Below are 24,383 nucleotides of genomic sequence, written 5' to 3' on the forward strand. Positions count from 1 at the left end.
ATTTTTGGTTTGCCTTGTTCTTCTTTTCCCAAGGCTTTAAGGCGAAGCATTAGGTCGTTTACTTGCAACCTTTCTAATTTCTTAATATAGGCACTTAAGGCTATAAATTTACCACTTAGAACTGCCTTCATTGTGTCCCAGAGATTTTGGTATGTTGTGTTCTCATTATCATTTGACTCTATAAATTTTTTGATTTCCTTTTTGATTTCTTCATTGACCCACTCATCATTTAGTAGTGTATTGTTTAGTTTCCATGATTTTGTGTATGATCTATAGCCTTTCTTGCTACTGATTTGTAGTTTAATTCCATTGTGGTCAGATAGAATGCAAGGAATTATTTCAATTTTCCTGAATTTGTTAAGATTTGCTTTGTGTCCTAATATATGGTCTATTTTAGAGAATGTTCCATGTGCTGCTGAAAAGAATGTATATTCTGCAGCCTTTGGATGAAATGTCCTGTATATATCTGTTAGGTCCATTCCTTCTATGACCTCATTTAGTCCAGATGCCTCTCTGTTTATTCTTTCCCTGGATGACCTGTCAATTGATGAGAGTGGGGTGTTAAAGTCACCCACCACCACTGTGTTTGGTGTTATCTGTGACCTTAGTTCTAATAGTGTTTGTTTGACGAATTTGGGAGCCCCCATGTTAGGTGCATATATGTTTAGGATTGTAATGTCCTCCTGTTGGAGTGTGCCCTTAATCAATATAAAGTGACCTTCCTTATCTTTCTTGACTAACGTCGGACTAAAGTCTACCCTGTCTGATATTAGGATAGCAACCCCTGCTTGTTTTCTAGGCCCATTTGCTTGAAACACCATCTTCCAACCTTTCACCCTAAGATAATGTCTATCCTTTGTAGAAAGGTGAGTTTCTTGGAGACAACAAATTGTAGGATCCTGCTTTTTAACCGAGTCTGCAAATCTATGTCTTTTCGTTGGGGCATTGAGGCCGTTGATATTAAGAGATATTATTGAAAGGTGTGTATTTATGTTTGCCATTTTTGTGTGTGTGTGTGTTTCTGGTTCTACCTGTGCACTCTTCTGTTAACTGGTATTTGAGTATAGCTTGTTTTTTCTAGGTTCCTTATATGTGTGCTTTTCCTTTTGTTCAGCATGGAGGATTCTATCAAGTATTTTCTGTAGAGCTGGTTTTGTCTTCAAATACTCCTTTAACCTGCTTTTGTCATGGAATGTCTTTATTTCTCCATCTATTTGAATGGATAACTTTGCAGGATAAAGTAACCTTGGTTGACAGTTGTTATCTTTCAGAACTTGGAATATATCACTCCAAGCCCTTCTGGCTTTAAAAGTTTGTGTTGAATAATCTGCTGTAATCCTATGGGTTTACTCTTGTAGGTAACTTGATTTTTCTCTCTAACTGCTTTCAATATTTTTTCTTTGGTGTGTGTGTTTGGAAGTTTGATTATAATATGGCGAGGAGAGGTTCTTTCTGGGTTTTGTCTGGCTGCGGTTCTAAAGGCTTCCTGTATCTGTATTGGCATCTCTTTCCCAATTTGGGGGAAATTTTCCTCTATGATTTTGTTGAAGACGCCTACTATGCCTCTAGAGTGGAGTTCTTCTCCTTCTACTATGCCCTGAATTCTTATATTGTATCTTTTCATAGTGTCCCGAATATCTTGAAATTCCCACTCATACTTTTCTATAAGTTTGTCTTTCTCTTTGTTGGACTGCATTAGGTCTGCCACCTGGTCTTCTAGCTTAGATATTCTGTCCTCTCCCTCATCCATCCTACTGGTGAGATTTTCTACAGAGTTTTTTATTTCATTAACTGTGTTCTTCATTGCTAGTAATTCTGACTGGTTTTTCTTTATTATTTCTATTTCCCTATTTATGTCTTGTATTGCCTTCTTTATTTCATTAAATTGGTGTCCTGCCTCTTCTTTGATTCCTTTGATTTCCTCTTTGATTTCTTCTTTGATTGTTTTCATGTGTTCTTTGACCTCTTTGAACATATTTATAATTATTCTTTTGAACTCTTTCTCAGGCATTTCCTCTAACTCTTTCTCACTGGAGGACATTTCTGATGCATTAATACTTTTAGGTGGATTTATATCGTCTTGCTTTTTAGTGTTTCTTGTGTTATAATGTATATATTTTTGCATCTTGGATTAAGTTAATGCTTGGATTTTCTCACTAGCTGTGTATTCTTAGCTGTATCAATTGATTTGATGTAATATATTTTCAGGGTAGGACCTTAAGGTGTTAGGTGTGGCTCTTAAGACTCTCAGAGTATCTACAAAGATGTTCTTAGGGGTTGAGTTTCCCTGCTATAGGAGTATTCAAGCAGGCTGAGTGGAATAAAATACAGGTAGATTCTAAAATTTAACTAACCACTGTACACATTCAATCAAAAACAGCCCCGAGTATGTATGCAAGAGTGGGTGTTATAACAACCAGATCCTCTATCAACAAAGAGGTTAAGATTTCTGGTCTGTTGAGGGATCCAAGTCAGCTTGTGACCAAGTGAGACCCTTCCCTGGTACAATCCCAGTTACCTTGGATGATTTTGGTCTCAGTCAAGTTGCTGCCTGGGTTGTCGGGCTGCTGTTCTGATTTCTGGAGCTGGGCACTGCTTTTCCTTTGGGGCAAACTGAGCCGCTGCTGCTGCCTCTGCTGCTGCTGTAGCTGCCACTGCTGGAGCCACCACTGCTGCTGAAGCTGCTGCTGCTGTGTCCACTGCCGCTGCTTGCCCTGAAGCTGCTGCTGCCGAGTCTGCCGCTGCTGCCACTCCTGGGTCTGCTGCTACTGGGGCCGCTGTTACCAGTGCTGGAGCTGCTGATGTTGCTGCCGAACTCTGCTCCTGCTTGGGTCCCGCTGTCAGTCCAAGTTGGCGTGGCCGGGTCCCTGGCCGCTGCTCTGTTCGCTGGAGCTGGGCTCAGGCAGTGGGGGAGGGGAGGGAGCCACAGCTGCTCTGGTTGTCTCGCTGCTCCAAGGGTTCTTCTACCTCGCGGTCTGCTCCTCCGTTGCTCGCTGCCTCTCTCCCCTCACGTTTCCCGAGTTGTGGAGAGCGAGGTGTGAGGGAAGCTCCCGCACCTGGCTTTTCCTGCGGCTCGAGCCGAGCCTGGCGGCTTTCTGGTGCACCGCGGTTGGCTGAGCTGCCGGAGCCGCTTTTCCCGCCTGTGCAGGCTCTGGATGCTCTGGAACTCTTCTACTTCTCTGCTGCCACTTCAATTTCCTATACACCTCACTTTTTAGTAAAAGTGTGTATTTTGCTGAGTTTTTTTGGTCTTTTTACCCCTAGGCTGCTTTGGCGTGGTACCTACGCCGCCACCTTAACCGGAAGTCTCAACATTGTCATTCTTGATATGTTCAGTTCTCATGTGACTTGGATTTTCCCCATAATTATTACTCTTTTGGAACTGAGGGTGTTAGCTTCTCTTAAATAACAAGTCTGGAATGTTCCCCAAGGTTCACGTTTTGAATGCTTGTTCCTCAGCTGATGGCACTATTAGTGAGACAGGGGGAGGCAGGAAGATGGGCTGTGGCACCTCTTCCATGAAGGCCTGGCTAGCAGAAGTCACACTGGAGCTGGCCCTTTGGAGATGACAACCCAGCCTTACTTTGGGTCTAGCACTCTGCTTCCTGGTCAGCTGCCTCATGCTCCTACCACTGTGCCTTCCCTCTGACACCATGACCTGAAAGAAGCCTTTCCTCCCTTGAGCAATTTCTATTTTTTTATTATTTACTTTATCACAAAATGTGGAAAATAACATACGGTGTCTATCTTCAGACCCCTTCGTGAGATCTCATACTAATAGAATGAAGCTGGGCATGAGGGGGAAAGGACCACTAAAAAAAAATTCAGTTAGAAAATTCAAGTTATCAGGACTGCAGAAATAGCTTAGCAGTTAAGGCGCTTGCCTGTGAAGCCTAAGGACCTAGGTTCCATTCCCCAGTATCCACATAAACCAGATACACAAGGTGGTGCACACCTCTGGAGTTTGTTTGCAGTGGCTATCGCCCTGGTGCACCCATATTCTATTCTCTTTCTCTCTCCCTCTCTCTCTCTCAAATAAATAAATAAAATATTTTAAAAAAAGAAAATTCAAGTTATCAACTTATCAGAGATGCCTGTCCTTTATGTAGGAAAGCTTTTAATCATCTGATTTACAGAATTCTTTCCAGCTGGCTCATCATTCCACCTCTGTGTCAGCTGTGGCAACTTCACTTGTTTACAGAAACTTCTGAACTGACGACTTCCTTCCTGTGGCAATCTCATACCTGACTCAACTTATGTCAGGAATATCAGTAGAAACAGAATGAAATGAAGCAAAGCCAGGCATGGTGGCACACACCTTTAAACCCATCACTCAGGAGGCAGAGGGAGGAGTATCACAGTGCATTGAAGCCTACAGAGTTAGTTCCAGGTCAGCCTGTCCTAGAGTGAGACCCTCCCTCAAAAAGAAAAAAAAAGAAAAGAAAAGAAAAGAATGAAAGAAAGAAACCATTCATATACACAATAACACCTACTGAGCACATGCAATATGCCATGACATGAGGGAAATCTGTCCCTGAAGGACTGGCTCACACTAGCCATTTGGGACACTTGACTATTGCTGGCTAAGGTCCCCATAAATATCAGGAACTGGAAGACAATAGAGGGTCAGGCTTTACTGAGGGAACTAGTAATAAGAGAAGCAGAGTTGGATGTCCAACCTGCTAGGCCCAATAGGGCTATGTTTATAGGAGAGTTAAGAAAGAAGTTCCCAGGACCCATGTAAGCCAGATGCACATCTGGATGCATGCATCTGGAGTTCATTTGCAGTGGTTGGAGAACCTGATACACCCATTCTCTCACTCCCTTTCTCTCTCTCTCTTCCTCTTTATCTCTCTTTCTCAAATAAATAAAGAAAAATATTTTTTAAAAAAGAGGCAAAATAGGGGCTGGAGAGGTGGCTTAGTGATTAAGCATTTGCCTGTGAAGTCTAAGAACCCGGTTGGAGGCTCGATTCCCCAGGACCCACGTTAGCCAGATGCACAAGGGGGCGCACATGTCTGGAGTTTGTTTGCAGTGGCTGGAGGCCCTGGCACGCCCATTCTCTCCCCCCCCCCAGGCTCTTTCTCTCTGTCACTTTCAAATAAAAATAAACAATTTTTTAATAGGCAAAATAACTAACATCTGGGTAAGATGGCAGCATAGTAGCCATGCCAAACCAGCCAAGAAGAGCAATAAGCAGAAAAACAGCAAAATACACTCTTCTACCAAGAACTGAAGGTATATAAGGAATTATCAATAACATCAAAAAAGCAGGAGAGACTCAGATCTTATAGCAAGCAGGAAACCAGCCAGAATACCACTGAGGTGCCAGTGACACCAATCCATGTACCCACCCAGCAAGCACAGAGCAGTGGGAGCAGAAACCAGGTGAAGGTCTTCTCCACTCACACCAGCCTCCTCACAAAGTCAAGAAACCCGAAGGAGAAGACAGCAGAGCTGAGCAGCTGCTGAAGGACGCCACAAATGGGACCAGTTAAGCAGATGTGGTACAACTCCAGGAACCCTGCATAGCCTCCCCTCCCCCAACTGCCTATGCCACATCGACCCCCTGGCTGCACAGCACCTAACACAGCTGACCAGATCACCAGATCCAGTGACCCCAGCAGCCTAACCAAGTCCATAAGTCAAAACACAACAGAGAGGAATCAAGGTGGGCACTCAGCATTGATGAGATTGGAAGCCATTCCACAAGCTAACAGGGCCTACTTACACAAAGCCTGGTACATAGCCTGCCCTGGAAGTGCTCATCTCACCTTCCCTGCCAGGGCAGGTCATGTGCTAGACTTGATTGATACATTCTTGGTTGACTTTACCATTCTCAAGCAAGCTGTATATTGATATTCATTATTGTTGCTTTTGACATTTTCTGATCTAAATGGCCTTTGTCTTTTTCTTCTACCATTACTGGGGGCAGGGTCTGACTGGCCCCAGGCTGACCTAGAACACATTTCAGACCAGAAATCTAAGCCTCCCAGTTGACAGGATTAAGGGTGTGGGGCAACACACACACTTAGGGACTTTGGTTTTATAAGATTGTCTATTTGAGCTGGGCATGGTGGCACATACCTTTAATCCCAGCACTTGGGAGACAGAGGTAGGAGGATCACTGTGAGTTCGAGGCCACCCTGAGACTCCACAGTGAATTCCAGGTCAGCCTGGGATAGAGTGAGACCCTACCTCGAAACACCAAAAAAAAAAAAAAAAAAAGATTATCTGTTTGGCCAGGTGTGGTTGCACACGACTTTAATCCCAGCACTCTGGTGCCAGAGATAGGAGGATTGCCGTGAGTTTGAGGCCACCCTAAGAATACATAGCGAACTCAAGATCAGTCTGGGATAGAGGAAGACTCTGCCTTGAAAATAAAAGTTTTTTTAAAAGATTGTTTGCTTTAATACCCACTCCTACATAAATATTCTGTGCTGGTTTTTATTGGATGTATGTATTGCTCAGTTGACTTTTAGAATTTGTCAGTAATTTGCTCCACCCAGCCTAATACAATACTTGAACCGCAGGCAAACCCAACACCGAGGGTCACTTCTGCTGTTATTTTGGGAGCATAAGAGCTACACCTGGCACCTTAAACTCCTACGCTAAAGTCAGATTTTACATGGCTAAGAACACTGAAGATAATTAGAAAACCCAAGCATCAAATTAAGTCAAGATGCAAAGATCTCTACATTCTAATACAAAAAAAAAAAAAACACAAAATCAAGGCAACACAATCCCACAAAAATTGTAAAACTATCAGAAATGACTTCTAGTAAGACTGGTTTAAATGGAATACCTGACAAAGGTTTAAAAAAAGATTATATCTATGCTCAAAAAAAAAATTAAAGAAGGAATCAAAGAAGAAAACAGACTCCTAAAGGAATTCCAGGAGAACACAGGGAACCAACTTAATGATATAAGGAGTTTAATACAAGACATGAGTTAGGAAATAGAAATAATGGAAAAAATACCAATCTGAAAAACAGAGTAAGTCAAATGGAAAACTCTGTAGAAAGTTTAACCAGTAGAATAAATCAAGGAGAGGACAGAATATCTAAACTAGAAGCCCAGGTGGCAGATCTAATACAGTACAACAAAGAGAAAGACAAATAGTAGGAAAGTAGGAATGAGTAATTCAAGACATTTGGGACACTATGAAGAGAGCAAACATAAGAATTCAAGGTATATATACAAGGAGAAGAATTTCACTCCAAAGGCATAGCAAGTAATCTCAACCAAATCATAGAAGAAAGTTTCCCCCAAATAGGGAAAGTGATGCTAATACTGATATAGGAAGCCTTTAGAATAACAAAACAGACAAAAATCAGAAAAGAACTTCTCAACACCATATAGTAATTAAACTACAAAACACACAAACCAAAGAAAATATATTGAAAGAAGTTAAGGAGAAAAATCAAGTCACATAAACACAGGCCCATCAGGATCACAGCAGATAACCCAACACAAACCTTAAAAGTGCTTGGAACGAAGTAGGCCAAACTCTGAAAGATAACAACTTTCAACCAAGGTTACTTTAATCCTGCAAAGCTATCCATCCAAATAGATGGAGAAATGAAAACATTCCACAACAAAAACAGGCTAATGGAATATATGACCACTAAACCAGCTCTACAGAAAATACTTGGAAGGATCTTCTCCATGCAGAACAGAAAGAAAAGCACACACATGAGAAACCAGGAAAAAATAAACCACACTCAAGTAATAGTTAATACAAGAGAGTAAAGGAAAAACGGGAAGAACTACAAAACAAGGAGAATGGCAAGAATAAATACACACCTTTCAATAACTCTTACTATCAATGGCTTCAGTGTCCCAACCAAAAGACACAGGTTATCAAACCGAGTTAAACAGCAGAATCCTTCTGTTTTGTTGCCTCCAAGAACCTTTCCATAAAAGACAGACACTATCTTAGGGTAAAAGTATAGAAAATGGTATTTCAAGCAAATGGACCTAGAAAACAATCAGGTCTTGCTGTCCTAGTATCTGACAGGGTAGACTTCAAACAAAAATTAGTTAGGAAAGATAAAGAAGGTCACTTTATATTGATTAAAGGAACACTCCAACAGGAGGACATTACAATTCTAAACATATATGCACCTAACATGGGGGCTCCCAATTTCATCAAACAAACACTATTAGAATTAAGGTAACAGATAATACCACACACAATTGTAGTGGGTGACCTTAACACCTCACTCTCATCAACTGACAGGACATCCCAGCAAAAAATAAACAGAGAAGCATCTGAAGTAAATGAGATCATCAAACAAATGGACCTAACAGATATCTACAGAACATTTTACCCAATGCTGCAGAATACACATTCTTTTCAGCAGCACATGGAACATTCTCTAAAATAGACCACATATTAGGACACAAAGCAAACTTTAACAAATACAGGAAAATTGAAATAATTCATTGAACTTGATCTGATCACAGTGGGATTAATCTACCAATAAACAGCAAGAAAAACTATAAAGCATACACAGAATCACGTAAACTTAACAATACACTACTAAATGATGGATGGGTCAATGAAGAAATCAAGAAGGATATAAAAAAAATTCATAGAATCAAATGACACTGGAGCATAACATACCAAACCCTTTGGGACAAAATAAAGACAGTCCGAAGAAGAAAATTTATAGCTTTAAGTGCCTATATTAAGAAATTAGAAAGGTCACCTTAAGGCCTTGGAAAAAGAAGAACAATGCAAAACAAAAATCAGCAGACAGGAAGAAATGATAAAGATTAGGGCAAAAAATTAATATAATAGAAACAAAAAAACAGTACAAAGAATCAATGAAACAAAGAGTTGGTTCCCTGATAGGATAAATAAGATTGATTAACCCTTAGCAAATCTGACCAGAAGAAAGAGAGAAGAGGTAAAAAATTAATAAAATTAGAGATGAAAAAGACAACATAACAGGAGATAACAAAGCAATTCAGAAAATAAAAGGAAATGCTTTAAGAACATATACTCTACTAAGTTTGAAAATCTGAAAGAAATGGATGATTTCCTTGATTTATATGACCTGCCAAAATTAAATAAAGATGAGATTAGCCACTTAAATAAACCTATAACAAGTAGAGACACCCAAGCAGTTACAAAAAGAAATCGTCCAACTAAAAAAGAAAATCCAGAGCCAGATAGAAATACAAGCAAATTTTACCAAACCTTCATGGAAGACCTAATACTAATGCTTCTCAAACTTTTCCATAAAATAGAAAAGGAAGAAATTTTACCAAACTTCTTCTATGAAGCCAACATCACCATGATATCAAAACAAGACAAAAACATAACAAAGAAAGATAATTACAGACCAATCTCTCTCAAGAACAAAGATGCAAAAATTCTCAACAAAGCATTGGCAAACAAGATACAAGAATATATCAAAAAGATCATTCACCCCAACGAAGTAGGCTTTATCCCAGAGATGCAAGGATATTTGAATATACACAAATTGATAAATGTAATACACTATATAAATGAACTGAAGGACAAAAATCACATGATCATCTCAACAGACGCAGAAAATGCATTTGACAAAATCCAACATCCCTTCATGATAAAAATCCCACAGAACCAGCTGGTTGTGGTGGCGTATGCCTTTAATCCCAGCACTTGGGAGCCAGAGTAGGAGGATCACCATGAGTTCAAGGCTACCCTGAAACTAAATAGTGAATTTCAGGTCAGCATGGGCTAGAGTGAGACCCTACCTCAAAACAAAACAAAAGTAAAAAGTAAAAATTCCTACCAAATCTTGGAATAGAAGGAATATATCTCAACATAGTAAAAGCTATTTATGACAAGGCTACAACCAGAATAATACTAAATGGGAAAATTTGAAGCTTGTCCACTAATATCAGGAACAAGGGTGGCCACTGTCCCCACTTTTATTTAATATAGTCCTGGAAGTCTTAGCTATAGCAATAAGGCAAAAGACACTCATAAAAGCGATACAAATTGGAAAGGAAGAGATTAAATTATCATAATTTGCAGGTGATGTGACTCTATACATAAAGGACCCTAAAAACTCTACCAGCAAACTGTTAGAGCTGATAAACAATTTTAGCAATGTAGCAGGATACAAAATAAGCACACAGAAATGAGTAACTTTCCTATATACTAACAACAAATATGCTGAGGATGAAATCAGGAAATCACAACCATTCACAATTGCCTCAAAAAAAATAATAATAAAGTACCTTGGAATAAGCCTAGCCAAGGAAGTGAAGGATCTCTACAATGAAAACTTTATAACACTCAAGACAGAAATTGAAGAAGACACTAGGAAATGGAAAGACATCCCATGCTCTTGCATTGGAAGAATCAACATTGTGAAAAAGTCAATCTTACCAAAAGCAGTCTACACATTTAATGCAATCCCCATCAAAATTCCAATGGCAATCTTCACAGAAATAGAAAAAAATCCTAGAGTTCATTTGGAAGCAAAAATCTTCAAATATCTAAAACAATTTTGAGCAACAAAAATAAGGCTGGTGGTATCACCATACCCAATTTTAAGCTACAAAAGAAGGCTGGCAGGACTGAGAGATAGATGTCTCAGTGGTTAAAGAACTTGCCTGTAAAGCCTAAGGACCCGAGTTTGATTCCCCAATACTCATGTAAAGCCAGATGCACAAGGTGGCACATGTCTGGCATTCATTTTCAGTGACTAGAGGCCCTGGCATGCCAAATCTCTCTCTCTCCCTCTGTCTCCCCACTTTCTCTCTAAATAAATAAATAAGATACTTTTTCAAAGAGGGCTGAAGCTGCATGTGGTGGCACATGCTTTTAATCCCAGCAATCAAGAGGCAGATGTAGGAAGATTGCAATGAGTTCAAGGCCTGCCTGAGACTACATAGTGAATTCCAGGTCAGTCTGGTCTAGAGCAAGACCCTACCTCAAAAAAAAAAAAAAAAAAGAAAAAGAAAAAAAGAGAAGGAAAGGAAAAGGAAAAGGAAAAGAAGAAGAAGGCTGGCAATATCACCAATCCTGATTTTAACCTATATTACAGAGCCTTAGTAACAAAAACAGCATGGTACTGGCACAAAACATACACGTAGATCAATGGAACAGAATAGAGAAGCCAGTTGTAAGTACTGGGAGCTACAGCCACCTGTTCTTTGACAAAAATGCTAAAAATACTCATTGTAGAAAAGACAGCCTCTTCAACAAATGGTGCTGGGAAAACTGGATTCTATATGTAGATGGATGAAAATAGATTCTAATCTCTCTCCATGCACAAGAATTAAGTCCAAATGGATCAAAAACCTTAATATCAGACCTGAAACTGTGAAACTGTAAAGGAAAAAGTAGGGAAAACCCTTCAACATATTCCATAGGCAATGACTTTCTGAATATACCCAAGTGGCTCAGGAACTAAAACTACTAATCAACCACTGGGACCCCATGAAAGTAACAAGGTTTTGTACAGCAAAGGACACTGTGAATAGAGCAAAGAGACAACCTACAGAATGGTAGAAAATCTTTGCCAGCTGTACATCTGACAGAGGATTAATATCCAGAATAGGGCTGCAGAGAGGCCTTAGTGGTTAAGCCACTAGCCTGCAAAGCCTAAGGACCAAAGTTTGATATTCCAGAACCCATGTAAGCCATATGTACAAGGTGGTACATGTGTCTGAAGTTTGTTTACAGTGGCTAGAGGCCCTGGTGCACCCATTCTCTCCCCCCCTTTCTATCTCTCTGTCTCATTAAAAAAATAAAATATTTTTAAAATACCCAAGATACACAAAGAACTCAAAAACCTAAATAATAAGAAATCAAACAACCCAATTAAAAAAAAAATGGGCTGCAGAACTAAATACAGAGTTCTCAAAAGAAGAAATACAGATGGCATATAAACATCTAAAAAATGTTCTACATCCCTAGTCATCAGGGAAATGCAAATTAAAAGTTTGAGATTCCATCTCACTCTTGTCAGAATAGCTATCATCAAAAAGAAAAAAAAAAAGACAATAAATGCTAGCAGGGATGTGGAAAAAGAGGAACCCTTCTATATTGGTGGGAATGTAATCTGGCACAGCTATTGTGGAAATCAGTGTGGAGGTTCCTGAGACAGCTAAAAATGGATCTGCCATATGAGCCAGCTATAGCAGTCCTAGTCACATATTCTAAGAACTGTTTTCACAACTTAAAGATACTTGCACATCCATGTGCATTGCTGCTCCATTCACAATAGCTAGGAAATGGAACCAGCCTAGGTGTCCCTCAACTGGTGAGTGGATAATGAAAATATGGCACATTTATACAATGAATTTCTATTCAGCGGTAACAAAAAATGAAATTATGAAGTTTGCAGGGAAATGGATGGATCTGGAAAGGATTATACTTAGTGAGGTAACCCAGGCCCAGAAAGCCAAGCACCACATGTTCTCTCTCATATGTGGATCCTAGCTACAAATATTTGGACTTGTATGTAAGTTGGAAATAAAACTTAGTAGCAGAGGCCAGTAAGCTAGAAAGGCTCTACAAAGAGAAAGGGGGACTTACGGGGATAGTATCATATATATGTAAGTAGAAAAACAGATTACTGGAGGTGGAAAGGCCTAAGTGGGGTCAGGGAAAGAGACTGAGTAAAAGAAGGATTGGAGGAGGGTTAATCAAAATCTAAGAAGAAATAAACAAATCATATAGAAACTTATTTTTTTGAACAATGGCACACCCATAAGCCATAGATTGTTAGTAGAAAATTTTCAGCGACAGAGATGGGATGCCTTTCAGTGAGTTGTTGGCCAGGGTGGTACCTGATGTCCCCAAAACATAATAGGCCATTGCCAAGGACCTTGGTTTCCCACCAGGAATAGATGGTAAGACCCTATTGCTGAAGACTCCACATGCTTAGGCTGCAAGGTCACTGAGAAATCATGCTAGAGCTAAGCTGGAAATTGCCTCCCTGTAGACCAGCTGACACAAAGCTGGAAAAAAGCCACACTGAATGCAGCTCCATGGGAGAGAGAGAGAGAAGTCGTCAATGGAGATAAACAACAGTGGACACTGCAAGCCTTAGGTTGAGCCAGACAGACCAAATGAGCCAATGGGTGCAATAGTGCCATGTCTGTTATGGGGAGAAACTGCTGCTCTCTACTTGGACTGTAGGCCTGCTCCATGGGAGGGAATACATGCCTGATACTGAAAATATATAATGGAGGAGGTCATGAGCCCTAGGGGTGCAATGTCTGCTGGTGTCTGGCTAAATGCATATATTATGCTCACAAAACTGCCCAGTAAGCTATATTATTAATATATATATTATATATATATATTATATTATATATTATATATATAATGTATTAATGCTACTCTCACTTTTGGTTAGAGAATCTTCTCTTTTCAGATGGCGGTGAGCTCTGGAATGACCCAAAAGTCACCATAGGGCTGAAGAGATGGCTTAGCAGTTAAGCATTTCCCTGTGAAGCCTAAGGACCCCGTTTAAGGCTCGATTCCCCAGGACCCATCTTAGCCAGACGCACAAGGGAGCGCATGCGTCTAGGAGTTCATTTGCATGGCTGGAGGCCCTGGTGCATCCATTCTCCCTCTCTCTCTCTCTCTCTCTCTCTCTCTCTCTCTCTCTCTCAAATAAATAAAATTAAAAAGTAAACAAAAAAAATTTTTAAGTCACCATAGTGCTGAGAAGAAGTGACAGAGGAGTGCTCAGCGCTGCAATATCTCTATCACACCTTCCAAGGCTCAGGGTCCATTATGGAAGAGGTGGTGGAAAGAATGTAAGAGCCAAAGGAAGGTTAGGAATGTTTACAATGTACTTTTCCAGACACAAAATGGCCTGGATATCCATGCCCGACACTACCTACACAAAACCATCATAACAGGAGGAAAAGATGATATCAAAATAAAAGAGAGACTGATTGAGAGGGGATAAGGATATGGTAGAGAGTGGAGTTGAAAAGGGAAGAGTAAGGGGAGAGGGAAGCATCATGGTTTACTGTCTATAATTATGGAAGCTGTCAAGAAGAAGAAGAAGAAATTTAAAGAAAGAAAGGTCAGTCTTGGTGGTGCACATCATTAATCCTAACACTTGGGAGGCAGAGGTAGGAGGATCGCTGTGAGTTCAAGGCCACCCTGAGACTACATAGTGAATTCCAGGGTGCAGTGAGACCCTACCTCAAAAAAAAAAACGAAGTTAATTCAGCAGAGGCCATGGGATTGACGTGGGGCTTCAGTTGCTCTGATAAATCCCTTTGCAGGATGTGCTCCACACAAGATGGGAAGATCTCTGACAGATATAGGTGATGTTAACTGTCACATGAATCAAATTTGTAAAGTGCTATCGCATTCTAGAGTAGGTTAGAAAAAGCCTAGCACCCAGAGGGTCTCTTGGATCACTTGAAGGCAAATGGGGCAAGATTTGTGTCAAGCTGGGGTTCCTAAGGATAAAACTAACAGAAAGCCAAATGCAATGCTAGTGAGCTTCTGGAAGGCTCCACAGCTAGAAGAGCAATTCTCAGAAGACATAAATGACAGACCAGTGCACAGGAAAAAGATTCAAGTTGACACAGGGGTGGGCAGTTCTGCCCCCAAAGTGGGCCATGTGCATTTCCATCCTGCAAAAAGGTATGCAGGGGGTGGAAATTGCTAGATGGGAGCCAGCCAGGTGTGGCTGAGGGAGAAAGCCAGCCAAGGCTGCAGCCTTAGTGCTGGCGCCCTTGCAGCCTGTCAAACCAAGGGGTTGGGGGAAACCTGCTGTGCACCACAGCAGGTTGGGGAGCAGCCTCACTCTTCTTGGTCCTGGGTCTGGTCAAGTAGCTGGAGTAGACCCCACAAAGTGCCTCGAAGTGGGAAAGTATGAGGCAGCCCCTGGAACCACTTCAGGATAAAAAAGCAGGACAACTGGTGAAAATGTTATTAACATTTCATAGTCTATAAGACTATTGTGGGAATGAAATGTGAGGGCTGGAGAGATGAGTGGAGAAAGACACTTGTTTGCAAAACCTGATGGCCTGGAGTTCGATTCCCCAGTACCCACATAAAGCCAGATATACAAAGTGGCACATGTGTCTGGAGTTCATTTTCAGTGGCAAGAGGCCCTGGTACATCACACTCATTATCATTCTCTCTCTCTCTCTCTCTCTCTCTCTCTCTCTCTCTCCCTTCCTCCCTCCCTCCTTGCAAATGAATAATCAGTAAAAACATTTTTTTAAAAACTGACATGAGAAAGAGCTGTGGGAAAGAACTGTGGGAATATTTCTTTGTTTTTTGTTTTTTGGGGTTTTTTTTGTTTTGTTTTGGTTTGGTTTTGCTTTTTTGAGGTAGGGTCTCACAGCCCAGGCTGACCTGGAATTCACTATGGACTCTGAGGGTGGCCTCGAACTCACAGCGATCCTCCTACCTCTGCCTCCCGAGTGCGGGGATTAAAGGCGTGTGCCACCACGCCCGGCATGGGAATATTTCTTAACACAACCACCACCACACTCATCACCACCGCCACTATCACCCTCCACCTATGGCCTCAGGGGTGAGGCTTGCCCAGTCTACTGGAGGACTCGGGACATATGGAAAATCATAGTTTTCTACCTCATGGAGTTCTACATCTGAGAGACTCATCCAAAGGAGAGCACCCTCCGCATCACCAGCATGTGCTTGGTGCCAGACATTGTGTGGAGGATCTTACATATGCCACCTCTTTTAGTCCTCATGAACCTCGAGAACAAGTTTGATCTTCTTGTTGCCACCTTTCCCCAGCAGGATCACTGTGGGCACACAAAGGTTCCTCTGCCTAGTGAAAAGCGGGCAGGCAGGATTGTGCACTGGCTATCGGAACACACGCTCAGCGCTGTAGTACTCGGCTGCCCCCTAGCGTCCATCAGAGGTCCGCCCCACACTCGCACCGCAGAAAGCTGTGAGTGGGGAGTTTTCAGAATCACACACGCGCGCGCGCGGCAGAGAAAAGTTCTTTAGCAGAAGTAGCATGGCAATAATAAAACGTGTTTATGAGTCATAATTTTTAAGGATCTGTTGTGATAATCCAAAAGAGAAAAATGACATTTCCAAATGGTGTTTGTGCAATTACTTCAAGGTAACTTTCCAAAAATAAAATGAAAGCAATTTTTTCATGAGAGAGAGAGAGGGAGAGAATTGGTGCACCATGCCTCCAGCCACTGCAGTCAAACTCCAGATGCGTGCACCACCTAGTACACGTGTGTGATCTTGAGCACTTGCATCACCTTGTGTGTCTGGCGTATGTGGGATCTGGAGAGTCTAATACGGGTCCTTAGGCTTTGCAGGCAAGTGCCTTAATCATTAAGTCATCTCTCCAGCCTTTACCTGTAATGTTTTAAAGGTAACTCATCCTCTTTAATGTACTATTTATGAATTTTGACAAATTTGTACAACTGTGTAAGCACCGCCAAACATTTTAACATCTTCAAAAATCATAATTTTTAAAAAATTTTAGTGAAGTCAGATTTATCATTTTGGTTTTAGATATATCTAAGAAATATTTCCTGTTCCAGAGACACAAGAATTTTTTCCTGTTTTATTGTAAAAGATTTTGTTGTTGTTATTTTCAAGGTAGGGTCTCACTTTAGCCCAGGCTGACCTGGAGTGCACTATGTAGTCTTAGGGTGGCCTTGAACTCACAGCAATCCTCCTACCTCTGTCTTCTAAGTGCTGGGATGAAAGATGTGCACCACCACGCCTGGCTGTAAAAGACGTCGTTTTAATTTTAGTCTTTTTTCATGTGTGTTTATGTATGGTGTACATGTGTACGCATATTTGCACATGTATGTGCAGGTGCATGGCCATGTATGTGCATGTGTGTGTAGGCCAGAGATTGATGTTAAGTGTCTTTCTCAATCACCCTCCACTATATTTACTGAGGCAGGGTCCCTCACTTGAACCCAGAACTTGCCCTGGGGGTGCCCTACCTCCACCTCCCAAGCACTGCAATGACAGGAGTGTGCCACCACACCCAGCCTTTTTGTGGATTCTGAGGATGTGAATCTGGTCCTCATATTTGCACATCAAGTGTTATATCTGTTGCACCATCTCCCATAGTTTTATTTTGCTTTGTCTTTTTGAGTCAGGGTCTTGCTCTGTAGCCCAGGGTGGCCTAGAATTCACTGTGTAGAGCAAGCTGCCCTCAAACTCACAATGCCACTGCCTGGGGTTCCCAAGAATTAAGATCACAGGCAGGTGCCACTATGCCTGGCTCTTGCACATATTTTTAAAGATATATACCTAAGAATTTCATGGTTTGATTCTATTAGAAATGGCATTTTTATCTTTTTTCAATTTTTATTTTTTTATTTTGTTTTTTTTAATTTTTTTAATTTTTATTAGCATTTTCCATGATTTTAAAAAAAGTATCCCATGTTAATTCCCTCCCTCACCCCTTCCACACTTTCCCCTTTGAAATTCCATTCTCCATCATATTACCTCCCCATCACAATCATTGTACTTACATATATACAATATCAACTTATTAAGTACCCTCCTCCCTTCCTTTCTCTTCCCTTTATGTCTCCTTTTTAACTTACTGGCCTCTGCTACTAAGTATTTTCATTCTCATGCAGAAGCCCAATCATCTGCAGCTAGGATCCACATATGAGAGAGAACATGTGGCGCTTGGCTTTCTGGGCCTGGGTATAATCCTTTCCAGGTCCATCCATTTTTCTGCAAATTTCATAACTTCATTTTTCCTTACCGCTGAATAGCACTCCATTGTATAAATGTGCCATATCTTCATTATCCACTCATCAGTTGAGGGACATCTAGGCTGGTTCCATTTCCCAGCTATTATAAATTGAGCAGCAATAAACATGGTTGAGCATGTACTTCTAAGGAAATGAGATGAGTCCTTCGGATATATGCCTAGGAGTGGTATAGCTGGGTCATATGCTAGATCAATCTTTAGCTGTTTTAGGAACCTCCACACTGATTTCCACAATGGCTGGACCAGATTGCATTCCCACCAGCAGTGTAGAAGGGTTCCTCTTTTTCCACATCCCCGAGAAATGGCATTTTTAGAAAAGAAATATCAATTTGCAATTGTTCATCCCCACTATTTACAAATAGTTGATTCTGAGCCTAGTCGAGCCCACAGTGCAACGACGAGGGAACTAGGTGGGCACTCAGCATAGGTGAGACAGGAAGCCATCCCAGAAGGCAACATAGCCTACCTACATGGGCTGATACCTGCCCCAAAGCAAGGTATAGGCCTGCACTAGAAGTGCTATTCATACCTCCCAAGTCAGGGTAGGTTACAGGTTAGATTTAATTAGTCAGCTTTGCCATTCTTAAATAAGCTGTGTTTGGAGTTGAATTTGGTTGCTTTTGATATTTCCTGAATAACAGCAGATTACTCAACCCAAACTTTAGAAGCCAGAATGGCTTGGAGTGATATGTTCCAAGTTCTGAAAGATAACAACTGTCAACCAAGGTTACTTTATCCTGCAAAGCTATCCATCATAATTGACAGAGAAACAAGGACTTCCACAAACAAAAACAGACTAAAGGAATATATGACTACTAAGCCAGCTCTACAGAAAACACTAGCATTCAGGAAGCAGAGGTAGGAAGTTCACTATGAGTTCAAGGGCAGCCCAAGACAGCATGGTGAATTCCAGGTCAGCCTCGGCTAGAATGAGACCTTATCTTGAAGAAAGAATATAGAAATACAGTTTATTCTGTATAATGACTTTGGTGGTGGTTTGAATTTGAATGTATGATTCCCCATAGACTCAGGAAGTTTTGGTTAAATTTAAGCTTCCTACTCTAAGTCTCCAGCAGCCTGATGGAGGAGATGTCACTGGGAGCACCTTATAGTCCAGCCCTAAGGTGTGTTTTGAGTGACTTTGAGCACTGGCTGTTTGGTGGTGTATCTCTGCTATGTATCTATGGAAGGGAACCAGCTTCTTCCACCGCTGATGCTGTTTTTCTCCTGGATTCCATGAGCCTGAAACAAACCCTTTCCTCCCATAAGGCACCTCTGCTTGGGTATTCGTCCCAATAATGAGAAAATAACTGCAGCAACTTTGTATCCCATGACCTCCTATTAGCTAATCTTATTAGTTCTAGTAGCTTTGCTATAGATTCTTGGAATTTTTCTTTCTTTTTTTTTTTGTAAGATCGTATTATCTTTACTGCAAGCCAATTTTACTTAAATAAAGACTCTCCAACAAAAATATTCTGTTAGTCATTCATGATCTGAATTATGGTGTATGAAATCAGTAAAAGTATGGTACACAGTAAAAGCCATGAGACATTTCTGTTTTATAATAAATAAGGCAGAGGCCACTACTCATTAGTAGCTTTTTTAAGATAAGCTATTGGGTCTGCTCTTTCTCCTTTCTTCTTGATGCCAGTGAAGATCACTTTTGTTCCAGGGATGTACTTTTTGGGATTCTCCAGATACTCCATCAGTGTGTCTTCTCCCCAGGTGATGCCTTGGTTTTTGTTGGCGTCTATGTAAGAGAATCCAGCAGCCTGACCGGTCTTCCACCCAAACAAACCGTGGAGATTTGGTCCAGTCTTCTGCTTGCCTCCCTTTTCCACAGTGTGGCACTGGGCACACTTCTGTACAAAGATCTTCTTGCCTTTCTCAACATCACCCATCTTTAATTTGCTCTGCCTTCACCGAGTCCACGCACGCTACCAATCCCAAGGCCGATGCCCCGCTCTGCACGAATTTTTCTTTTCTTTTCTTTTCTTTTTTCATTTCATTTATTTGAAAGAGAGAGATATACAGAGAATGGGCATGTCAGGGCCTCTAGCCCCTGCAAATGAACTCCAAATTCATGCATCATCTTGTGCATCTGGCTTTATGTGAGTACTGGGAAATTAAACCTGGGTCCTTTGGTTTTGCAGGCAAGCACCTCAGCTGCTAAGCCATCCCTCCGGCCCAGATTCTTGGAATTTTTCTACATAATCATGGCATCTATTAAAGGGGTTTTATTTCTTCCTTTCAAATCTGTATATATTCATGTATTATTCTAATCTCACTGCACTGTCAACAATCCCAGCATAATTTTGAAGAGGAGTGGGAATACCAAACAGCTTTATGTTGTTTCTAATCTTAGGACAAAGCATTTGATCTTCCACCATTGAGGAGGACATTAGTTTTAGGTTCCTTAGTAGATATCTTTGTCAGGGCTCTACTGAGAAATCTCACTTTACTCTTAGCTTACTGAGTGTTTTTTAGTACAAGCAGATATATGGTATATTTCTCCAAATGCTTTCTCTGCATCAATTTAAATAATCATATGGCTTTTGTTTTTTGTTGATATGATGACTTATTCTGATTCCTGAATGATGAGTCAACATTCCTTTGGTCATATTTACTATCCATTTTGTACTAACTAGAATTGCTGGCATTTTGCTGAATACTTTTGTTGCTATATTCTTGAAGAATACAGGTTTACAGCTTCTTTTTTTTTTTTTTTTTTTTTTGTTTTGTTTTGTTTTGTTTTGTTTTTTCGAGGTAGAGTCTCACTCTGGTCCAGGCTGACCTGGAATTAACTCTGTAGTCTCAGGGTGGCCTTGAATTCATGGCAATCCTCCTCTGCCTCTGCCTCCTGAGTGCTGGGATTAAAGGCCTGTGCCACCATGCCTGGCACAGCTTCTTTAAAAAAATTTTTTAACTTTATTTATTTGAGATGGCAGGGGGTGGGGGGAAGGGAATGGGCACACCAGGGCCTCCAGCCACTGCAAATGAACTCCAGACACATGCACCACCATGTGCATCTGGCTTCTGTGGGGCCTGGAGAATCAATCCTAGGTCCTTAGCCTTTGTAGATATATGCCTTAATGGCTAAGCTATCTCTCCAGCCCCTACAGCTTCCTTTTTGAGTATTTTATTGTTATTTATTTGAGACATAGAAAGAATGGGCATGCCAGGGCCTCCAGCCACTGCAAAAAAAAAAAAAAAAAAAAAACTCCAGATGTGTGCACCACCTTGTGCATCTGGCTTACGTGGGTTCTGTGGCATCAAACCTGGATGCTTAGGCTTCGCAGGCAACTGCCTTAACCACTAAGCACCTCTCCAGCACTATAACTTCTTTTTTTTAATAATGTCTTTGCTTGCTGTAATATGAATATCATAGATGAATCAGAAAGTATTCTCTTTTAATTTTCTTTAAGAAGTGTGCAAAATTGCATTTCTTAAAATGTTTGATAGAATTTTCCAGTAAAACCATCTGGGTCTGGGATGTTCTCTATTGGGAAACACTGAAGTTGTCAGATGTATTGGTATCAAGCTGTCACAATATTTCTTATTATCCTTTCTCTATGTAATCTGGATGGGCGCCCCTTCTTTCATTCCTGATGCTGTAATTATGTCTTCTTTCTTATCCCCTAGGACAATCTGGCAAAAAAGCACTTTTAATGATTTTTCAAAGAACTAACTTAAGGGATAATTTTCCTTTACAATTTTGTATGATACCATTTTCTCTTTCAGCTTAGCTTGAGTTTACTTTTCTCTTTTATTAGTTCCCTATTAGAATCATGGCTCACTGGTTTAAGACCCTTCTTTTTAAATTGCTTCTTTATTTATTTAGTTATTTTTTTTTAATTTATTTATTTATTTATTTGAGAGCGACAGACACAGAGAGAAAGACAGATAGAGGGAGAGAGAGAGAATGGGCGCGCCAGGGCTTCCAGCCTCTGCAAACGAACTCCAGACGCGTTCGCCCCCTTGTGCATCTGGCTAACGTGGGACCTGGGGAACCGAGCCTCGAACCGGGGTCCTTAGGCTTCACAGGCAAGCGCTTAACCGCTAAGCCATCTCTCCAGCCCTAGTTATTTATTTTTGTGGGGTTTTTTTTGGGGGGGGGGTTCAAGGCAGGGTCTCACTCTAGCGCAAGCTGACATGGAATTCACTATGTAGTCTCAGAGTGGCTTTGAACTCCCAGGGATCTTCTCTGCCTCTGCTGGGATTAAAGGTATGCACCACCATGCCTGGATCTTATTGTGTTTTGTTGAGGCAGGGTCTCACTGTAGCCCAGGCTGACCTGGAATTAGTCTCAGGTTGGCCTCAAACTCACAGTGATCCTCAGCCTCCTGAGTGCTGAGATTAAAGGCATGGGCCAACATGCCCAGCTAAGGTGCTTTTTTTTTTTTTTTAAATAAAACAAATAAAAAAAGATGTACAGTCAGGCTTATGTTGTACAGTTCATGAGCACAGAGAAAACAAACAAAAGGACAGAGTTCTTTTTTAATATTTTATTTTTATTTATTTAGTCGAGAGAGAAAAAGGCACTCAGAGTGAGGATGGGCATGCCACGGCCTCTAGCCACTGCAAAGGAACTCCAGGTGCTTGGGCCACCATGAGCATCTAGCTTATGTGGGTTCTGGGAAGTCAAGCCTAAGTCCTTAGGCTTCATAACCACTAAGCAATCTTTCCAGCCCAAAGACAGTGTTCCGCCAGTCAAAGTTAACCCAGAACAGGCTGAACTTGCCACCAGGGGTGTTTCTCCTGGAGGGTGCAGAGGCTGGGGCCACTGGGCTGGGTGCAGAAGGGACAGGCACAGGCTTCTCTTTTGGCTTGGAAGTCTATGTCCAGTTTTCATGAATATTACCTTCTCCCTTCAGATCAAAGAAGTCTCCAGAGCTTGCTTCAGAGGAATTCCTTCACATGGTCCAGACGAATCCAAATCTTCCCTGATACCACTAGACTTGGCACCTGCAGACTCTGCCCAAGAAGGAGGATTTTCTTCAGGTGTCCCAAAGATGCTAGAAGCCATTTTGCTCTTCTTTACGGGCTGTTCTGCTGGCTCATCAAAACGTAATGGAGGGCTTAGCAGTTAAGGCACTTGCCTGCAAAGCCAAAGGACCCAGGCTCAATTCCCCAGGACCTATGTAGGTCAGATGCTCAAGGTGGCACATGTGTCTGGAGTTCATTTACAGTGGCTGGAGAACCCGGCATGCCCATTCTCTCTGTCTCTCTCTCTCTGACTCTCTAAAATAAATAAATAAACAAATAAAAACTTTTTTTAAAGTGTAATGGAAGCCAGGCGTGGTGGCGCATGCCTTTAATCCCAACACTCAGGAGACAGAGGTAGGAGGATTGCCCTGAGTGTGGAGCCACCCTGAGACTCCATAGTGAATTCCAGGTCTGCCTGGGCTAGAGTGAGACCCTACCTCAAAAAAAAAAAACCCGCAATGGAGCTGGAGAGCTGTCTTAGTTGTTAAGGCTCTTGCCTACAAAGCCTAAGGACGCAGGTTCAGTTCCCCCGTACCCACCTAAGCCTGATGCACAAGGTGGCACATGTACCTAGAGTTCCTTTGCACTGACTGGAGGCCCCAGCATACCTATTCTCTCTCTCTAATAAATAAATTAATTTAATTAAAGCTTTTGAAAACCTAATGAAGGGCTGGAGAGATGGCTCAGCAGTTAAGGCGCTTGTCTGCAAAGCCAAAGGACCCACGTTCAATTCCCCAGGACCCACGTAAGGCAGGTGCACAAGGGGGAACATGCATCTGGAGTTCATTTGCAGTGGCTGGAGGCCCTGGTGCACCCATTCTCTCTCCTTCTCTCTCTCCCTGCCTATTTCTGTATCTCTCTCTCAAATAAATAAATAAAAATAAAAATATGTTAAAAAAAAAAAACTAATGAAAATTGGACCTACTACCTGGAACCCACAAAACACACACAAAATGAAAAGCCAAGGTTCAATCTGCCCCACTGCCCCTGAGCTATTCCTGCTGTTGGGGTCTATGCCTTTGAAGGTGCTGGTGGCGGTCATGGCTCCAAGGAGCGAGGTAGGCTGGCCTAGAAGAGGGACACTGAGAGGGTGAGGACTCAAGTGGCTCAGACAGCTCCAGACCCGGTACCAACCACAGTTACAGGAGCCTCCACCCAAGACTCTTCTTTTCTAATGTAAGCATTTATGCCATACATTTCCCTCTATGCACTGTTTATGCTACTATATCCCATAAGTTTTGATAAGTTGTATTATCATTTTAAGTAATTTTACAACTTTGTGTTGTGCCACATTCACAGCTATTCTGGGCCAACTGCTATTTTCTTTTTTTAATTTTTTTTTATTTGGGGAGAGGCAGTGCCTCTTGCCTCTGTGCAAATGAACACTGATAATTTTATCACTTTTCACATCTGGCTTACATGAGCAGTTTGGGAATTGAACCTGAACTGGCAGGCTTTGCAAGCAAGTTTAACTACTGAGCCATCTTCCTAGCCCCCTGAATTTTCAAATTTTTTGCCATTTAAAATTTTTTTATTTATTTTGCTTTATTTATTTGACAGAGAGGAAGATGCAGATGTAGAAAGAGAGAGAAGAATGGACGTGCCAAGGCCTCTAGTCACATGGGTTCAGGGTAAATCGAAACTTGGTCCTTAGCAGATAAGCACCTTAAC

The 24,383-nt window shown here is 41.4% G+C and overlaps 1 protein-coding gene and 1 pseudogene across 1 annotated transcript; both read right to left on the reverse strand.

Annotated features, from left to right (window-relative positions):
* Positions 1-19,309: 19,309 nt before the first annotated feature.
* On the reverse strand, positions 19,310-19,627 carry LOC101605382 (cytochrome c, somatic-like). Its single transcript, XM_045131843.1, has one exon. The coding sequence runs from the start codon at positions 19,625-19,627 to the stop codon at positions 19,310-19,312; it is 318 nt and encodes a 105-aa protein (XP_044987778.1).
* A 1,669-nt stretch (positions 19,628-21,296) lies between these two features.
* On the reverse strand, positions 21,297-23,754 carry LOC123453593 (annotated as a pseudogene).
* Between the last annotated feature and the right edge of the window lie 629 nt (positions 23,755-24,383).

Source organism: Jaculus jaculus, chromosome 12, assembly GCF_020740685.1.
Source record: "Jaculus jaculus isolate mJacJac1 chromosome 12, mJacJac1.mat.Y.cur, whole genome shotgun sequence".
NCBI lineage: Eukaryota > Metazoa > Chordata > Mammalia > Rodentia > Dipodidae > Jaculus > Jaculus jaculus.

What these genes read in the sequence shown, in the direction of transcription:
- LOC101605382 (XM_045131843.1), bottom strand. Translation starts at nt 19,627, where the DNA reads ATGGGTGATGTTGAGAAAGGCAAGAAGATCTTTGTACAGAAGTGTGCC.